The sequence below is a fragment of the Mya arenaria genome, chromosome 4 (assembly GCF_026914265.1).
Source record: "Mya arenaria isolate MELC-2E11 chromosome 4, ASM2691426v1".
NCBI classification, from domain to species: domain Eukaryota; kingdom Metazoa; phylum Mollusca; class Bivalvia; order Myida; family Myidae; genus Mya; species Mya arenaria.
The window spans coordinates 6400771-6408236 of record NC_069125.1 but is presented as its reverse complement, the minus strand read 5'-3'; the positions used below and the strand labels follow the sequence as shown (position 1 = coordinate 6408236).

The 7466-nt window shown below is 31.6% G+C and overlaps 1 protein-coding gene across 2 annotated transcripts; it reads left to right on the top strand.

Moving 5' to 3' along the window:
- The first annotated feature begins 306 nt into the window (after nucleotides 1-306).
- On the top strand, nucleotides 307-6928 carry LOC128232397 (C-type lectin domain family 17, member A-like). Of its 2 annotated transcripts, none has more exons than XM_052945915.1 (5): nucleotides 307-462; nucleotides 773-867; nucleotides 1363-1453; nucleotides 3422-3505; nucleotides 5039-6928. In XM_052945915.1, exons 1-5 carry the CDS (start codon nucleotides 321-323, stop codon nucleotides 5161-5163), a joined length of 537 nt encoding a protein of 178 aa, XP_052801875.1. In that variant the 5' UTR covers nucleotides 307-320; the 3' UTR covers nucleotides 5164-6928. The 2 variants fall into 2 exon arrangements, with proteins under 2 accessions (XP_052801875.1, XP_052801874.1); XM_052945914.1 differs by having other exon boundaries at nucleotides 770-867.
- Nucleotides 6929-7466: the final 538 nt, after the last annotated feature.

The window sequence follows — 7466 nt, the reverse complement described above, 5'->3', positions numbered from 1 at the left end:
AGCGAAGTTTCAAAAGACAATAACAAAATGTTTGTTGCTATGTGGCGTGATCTTTGCATTTTTGAGATGCCTACAGTGATTTTGGGGCTACCTTACATTGTTAACTACATGCCTTTTTACAAGTTCCATTGTTTCAATCATCTATTTACTTTAGCAAATAAATGTTACACATGCAAAGTGACAAAATTATGACAAAGCACAGCACAGTCTTTGTTCACATTTCACAACTTGATCAACACCTATTGTTTGCTTATATTTAAATATGATCAAAGGGATTTCCTCTTTCATACTGCGGATTGACTTTGCCTCGCGAATGCAAAATGAAGTTCGTAATGATTCTTGCCTTCAGCTTTATTTTAAAAGTTGCCTTAGGTAACACCGTTCTTCAAAGTTCCTGCCAATTGGACCTAGAAACAACTGTGTCAAAGAGTTTGGAACTATTGAAAAACGCTCTTGGGAGAGGTAACCATTTTTACATTATAATGATTGTTTTATATCAATTATTAAGTACTATTACAACTATATGTATTCAAATTAATGATTTGAAAGAATGAAAGCATATCAATAAAATCACATAAGATTACAGTATCACGTTCAACTTGTATAATAACTTCAATAAATGGTTAAGTGTGTTTAAACTTAACATAAACTGATTCTAGATTGAGTTTATAACTTAATGCCTGTTTGCAGTTAGGTCATCACATGGAAAGCAAAGTTGGTACTGTGTGGTCATTTCTTTACATAAACGTGAGCATAATGTCTTATATAGCAGGAGAATGTTCACCCACGTGTCCAAATGGGTGGCTGTCTTACGAGAGCTCCTGTTTTTTGTTTGGAAATGCTCCTTCGACGTTTGCAGATGCCGAGGTACATATCTGTCGAGTGATGTTTTAATTATGGTTTAAATAATTGAACAGTGGATGCTCTCATGCTATATGCTATATCAGCGTACACAGTATTTGTGTTAACTGCAAAACCTTAATTACCGTACATTCTTCCATTATTGTTTGAATGGAAGTTTATGATGGAGCAGGAAGATGCGTGCTTAAATTGGTTGTTGTATACGTACAATCTGAAGTCGGAGTCACAGACACATACTTAAAAATAATTATTTGTTAAATGATCAACCATTGTATACATTATGTTGCTTTATACAGCAGGTAACCGCTCAGATATTATTAGTATTATTATCAGCAAATACCAATAGCACAGTTCCGATTAAATTATAGTTCCAATAACATTAAAATTGGTTGTTTTGAGTCCAAGTCTTAACTCAAACCATTGGTAAACACGTGCCCATGAATTTGAATAACTTTTATTTGGACAAATGATTATAGCTTCTGACCGTAACACGCTTTTCAGACCTTTTGTGAAGACAGAGACAGTCACCTTGTCTATATCAAAGACAATTCAGAAAACACATTCCTCAAAGACACTGCTCGTGAAATGAAACGTACGTACAATACAATATGATGTTATATGAGTATGACATAAATAAATATAACATTTCTTTGAATTAAAAACATTTCCTTCAGTGTTAAAATTATATACATAATCATTTTTCCAAAAAATAATTACTATATTTGTTAAATATCAGTGGTCAGAAGTAGTGGTCAGACGTGTTCAAGTTATCAGCATTAAACTAATAATGGCTCTGAGAATGGACTTTGAGGTGATTTAATTTATGGATCAGTGATCTAGATAACTTGTCAAGATATACATGGTATTTTTATTTATGTATTTTGATGCAAAACTTTCGGTTTTTCTACCATTCTACGGACTAGATCGCCTGAGCATTTCACGCTTAGGTGATCATTAAACAATATCTCATTGGACAGTATCTCTGCACTTCTAGTCACGCTACCTTGTAAATATATATAAACTGTAAACATGGAAATTGACATTCTGCTTCTGCTCTTTCGGATCTGTATAGGAACATCATTTGACGAACCCTTACACACGGTATAATGTACAAACATTCGCAAAATGAAACCGATAACTGCAGTGCCTGAGTATCCCAAAAACAGAGAGCAGCACAACATTCTACAGTGGAACATCGCGATATTGACCTACAATGCTGCAATAGTTTACCGGATCGACATTTTTTACTCTTAATACCTATCCATTCGTCGGCAATGGGCTTAAGTTCTTTCTGGCGAAGACACTTAAGTAAATCCTTGACCTAAAGTGGAAGAGGGCGAAAGCAGTATTTTAGAAGCAATTAAAGGCAGTATGAATCGACTATTAAAACATTTTGAAGCAATTCATCTAGAAATTAACAACATTGAAACAGATATAAATCGTTTATTTTAAAACATTTATGATATTAAATCGGACCAGAAAACTGTTAGAACTCAACTTATACACGTTAGAAAGGAACTAAAAGAAGATGAAAGACACTTGTTTGAAATGTCGTGAAAAAACTAGCATGCAACGAAAAATAACATAACGATATTCTGACTAAGTGTAATAACGCAAAAGCATTTTAGGAATAAGCTAGACCAACTGACTGAGTACGAGTGCACTAAATGAAAGCAATCAACATTATTTTAATTGGTCGAACACTTCGTTTAATACAAATATTGATGTTGATAGTACCCTGCATGTTATAGATATTCAAATACTACATTGACTGGAAGATTATGTAAACTATTTTTAGTGAAATAGAATAAGAGTACCATTTTATTATTAAATGCTCTGTCTATTCTGATTAACAAAAGAAGTAATAACCGTTCTTTTTGTGATTAACCAAGTATGCATAAATTCGACATAATGAAAATCAGAAAGTCTCTTACAAAATATGTCATTAATTGCAAATTATGATCTGAATGATGGGAAAATGCGATCTCCTTACCAATAGGAATTGATTTTGCTGCATGTAATGCAGGAAATGAAATCTTATGTAACTGATTTGTTGAAGGAAACAATATGAGTTTTGTTCTACCGGTCCATTGTTAAACATGAAAACATGTATAAGATATATGCAATGTTAAGAATTGTGGATACTAATTTGCCAAGCAAATTATGAATATTTTTGGGAAGATTGAATCAAATTATTACAACTTAAGTGAATAGTAAATCTTGTATGTAATGAAATACAATGTTTAGTTTTTTGTTTATCGAATTGAAGAATTAACTTTTTATATAATTGAGTGAAATTCAATTTATATATTGATGACCAACTACTACGCTGCATAAATATTAAATATGTTCTTTGCTGTACGTATAGTTTGTCATGGGCCAGTGGCCTTTATGAAATAAAATTAACTTACGAATATCGGCTGTATTACACTTTTGATTTTTATAAACTTAAACGAGTGTATTTATTTGGTAAAACTACGCTGTACAGTACGTTACTGACTCATTGAATTATTTTGATAAACGTGAAATTAATACATTTGCTTTATGTATTACTCCACAGCTCGCCACTGGTGGATTGGTCTGACGGACAAGGTTGTCGACGGCGAATGGCTCTGGGGCGATGGATCAGAAACGACATTTACTGGTATGTATCATAGGTGACTGTATTGGTAAATAATGTTGATCTTTGATACAAATACTGAAATACATACATTAGTTATTAAATACAAAATCTAAACGTTAATCGCAAAAGGATGAAATCTAATAAATTTGACAGTCAAATTATGACAGGATGAAGTTATAATTGTAGAGCACTTTGAGTGATATTTCATACGAACTTGGGGCTGTTCAAATCAAAACGGTATAGTGTCAATATTGTCAAGCAAACACAACCATGTTTAACTTACTTTAAAATATAAAAGACCCATTCTTAACCATTCGAAATAGATAATGAGATATTAAACAAAACGATAAACCAATATATATATATCTCTCTCTCTCTCTCTCTCTCTCTCTCTCTCTCTCTCTCTATATATATATATATATATATATATATATATATATATGGTGATGAGATAAGGAGTCTAGAAATTACATATTGATGGAGTACAGTTAAAATTTTACAAACACATTTACTATGAACAAATCAAAACCATCCTACTTAATAACGAATAGAGTATTACGCCGCTACTTGTTGACATAAAAAGCAGATTGCATCCGTTGGACTAGATCGATCGACAACATAACTAACGGCACCACAATCTCTTTATTCGCGGTATATAAAGTCTTTACCGTATCACACAAACAATATTCTCAACATACCTTCAATAGATTACAAACTAACCTTGTCCTGACGAACGAAACATTCCATACCCAAATGAGTCACAATACTATGGCAAATCGCAAAAAAAGCTACTAAAGGTTCATAATATAATTATATATTATTATTCAGTAAGTAGGTGGTAAAATAAATATATATGTTTTGCCCGCATCCTAAATTTGCAAGCGATACTTTTTGCATTAAAACGGTGGTCCGTATTTCATTATTGTGATCTTAAAATCCATATCAACAAAAGACTACTCGAGTCAAAACACAGATCAAAACGTAGTTCTAATAACCCTATTCTTTAACAAAACCTACGTTACATGAGTGATATAAACTCTTGCAATATGTGTCATCTATAACTAGTGTAATAACTATGCAATTTACGTAATCGCACCTCAGAATAACACTTAATATAAAGTATTCGCACTCAGACACGAAAATGTACATTTACCTAGATAAATGAGTTACGCTATCAATACAATCATAAATTCATGTTTATTTTGCATACAATTTATTGAACTCGTCATTTTAAAACAAAGCCTAGATTTCATGAATATATCAATCAATTAGAAATTATAGTTTACTGCTTTAAACAGTGAAATAGCCAATTGATAGTTTTACTGTTATGACAATTAAGGAAGATCTTACTTTAATTCCAAATCAAACGTCAGCGCGCACAGGACTTGGACACAATTTTAACCCACTTCATGTCCGAAATGACGTTACGTTCAAATAAAATATTGCGCGTTTTTTTCTGTAAAATTCACAATCAACTGCCATCGAATGAAGATGTACTAACAAATTAGAAGAACATCACTATAACCAACACCTTACTGTACATTTTACTTGCAGATTGGCACACAAACGAGCCGAATGGTGACGGAGAATGTGGTCATTTACATTACGGTGCAGACTACGCATGGAATGACGTTTCGTGTACTCATAGTTCAAACCCTTCTCCGATTTGCGAAAAATAGTTCACTTGATCGATTCATTTCTCTTAGAGATGTTTCTATATGGTCTAGTTAAGAAACCAGAAAATGAAAAAGTACGTTACATTGTGATGAAATTCATTCAATAAGAACCACATGCGATAACATAATGACGCCATTATAACATTGTTTCTTCACATACATAAGAACGAGGGAATGTATGTCATTAAGACAAGAATTTATACCATTTATTTGTTCTTACTGAAAGATATATATCTAAGGCAATGATGTAAACGTCATTTCTTTTAACCATAATGTACAGGCGCCGTACTCATTAAGCATGTTAAGACATTTCCTATTTTAATGTAAATTTCTAAAAATATGCATAGTCAAATTAAAAAAAAATGTATAAATGTTTATAATATAAGAGTATATTTGTGTTTTTTTTATTTCATATGACTAAAGACAATTTTACGTTAGAAAACGACATAGAAAGTATTATGAATACCGCACTAGTATTGTAATGTATTTCAGCATGACCATTTGGGAATACACTTTAGTAATCGTATTTTCTTCTACGGAACCTTTAAGAATAACACAAAAGTAATGGTATCTCCTTTGAAGGGACCACTGGGGAATATACCACAGTTATGGTATTACCTTCGAAAGGAAAAAGCCATTAGCGAGATTCCTTCATTTATATATATTAACAGAACTGTGTGACTGTGGTGATCAAAAGTATTGTTTCTGTTAAGGCTTTGTAACTTGATAACATCCCAATTTAAGTTTATTCTGATTGATAGCACATGTTTAGTAATATTATCTTTCTATAATGTAAAATAAATCGGATAAACAACAGAAGCTCATCAATTGTTTACCGACTTTTTAGATAGATTTATTATCAAGCACTGGTACATTTTCCCGATAGTATATATGAGATTCATATAACTTATCTCAACGCCTAAATAATACTGTTATGGAAATGCGTGGTAGTGATATTAAAAAAAACACCTTTGTTATAAAGTCATACTGCCGTTTAAACGCCTTTGTTCATTGTAATCATTAAAAACATATCTTTTTACTCACGTGTTAAAGTATGTGTAATGTAAAGAAAGTGTTTGTAACAGGAAAAAAATCAACATTATGTAATGAAAAACAACTGTAAATAAATAAATAATACAGTATATAATTGGGAACTGGTAGATACTGTTTTCTTTCGTTAAAAAACGCAAAATGAATTCAATGTTACTTAATAAGACAGGAAAAAGTTTTACGTCGTCCGTTTGAATAAGACAATAACACCAGTAACAACTAACATCGACACATCATGTTATGTAAGATTTAAGAAAATAGAACTACGATTTGCTTCAACGAATATGTATCCGTGTAAATATTGTTTGATAGAGAAGGGTGTATTGACTTTAAATTATTATCTTTTTAAAATCAGAATTAGTTTGAACAATTTGTACTCAAGTATTATGTTTGTGGGTAAGAAAGAAAAATAGAAAAAATCTATTATTTGTAACTGATAACACGCAGAAATAACGAGATTGGGAGAATTGGAATTTGAATTTTCTATATATGTTAATTAGCTTTGTTTAAATGTGCTGCATTTAAGATATACAGCAAATATGTGTGTTATTGTCACACATTTTTACATAGTATTTGAAACTTCCTTAATGTACATGTATTTGGGCATACAAATAATTGTGTACGCATTTCATTCCAAGCTTTATTTACAAAGCACAATTTATACATAATTACGCTCAATAATAAGTTGTGTATGTAGTAGTAACACAGTTTTTGTGTAAATAAAACAGTAACAGATACTAGTCTTAAATTTTGTTTGATATTTATAAAAAGAAGTTCATGTTTATATTCATTAAATGATGTTCTTAAAAATCTCAGTTCTAGTTTGGTATACAACATTTTGTGTGCTGTTTGTATTGTACTTGTTAAGGTTCTTTATCAAACGGCTAAAACGAACAGCCAGATGATGCTATAAGCAATCCAGCAAGTCCTATTTCTATAGTAGGTAAATTTACAGAAGGATGACGAAATGCTCATTTGAGAAAATCAGAGAGAAAAAATCTCTGTTCAAACAGCCGTTTGCTGCAGTGATGTTCAAAACGTCTATAATTGATCGTTGAATGATACTATTTTGAGTTAATAACAGTTCATTCAATACACGTGTATACTGCAACAAATTATTGGCTTACGTAGTATCCACTAGTATCCACTAGTCATGATGATTCGAGGTGACACTAAACCCTGGCCATGTATATTGTCCTGTAACGCGATTGTGCTGCCCATCCTTGAGCTAAAATACAGATAGATTTAAACATGTC

Coding starts and splice junctions, on each gene's coding strand:
- LOC128232397 (XM_052945914.1), top strand. CDS start 321: ATGAAGTTCGTAATGATTCTTGCCTTCAGCTTTATTTTAAAAGTTGCC. Junction 868..1,362: donor CGACGTTTGCAGATGCCGAG/GTACATATCTGT, acceptor CACGCTTTTCAG/ACCTTTTGTGAAGACAGAGA. Junction 3,506..5,038: donor ATCAGAAACGACATTTACTG/GTATGTATCATA, acceptor TTTTACTTGCAG/ATTGGCACACAAACGAGCCG.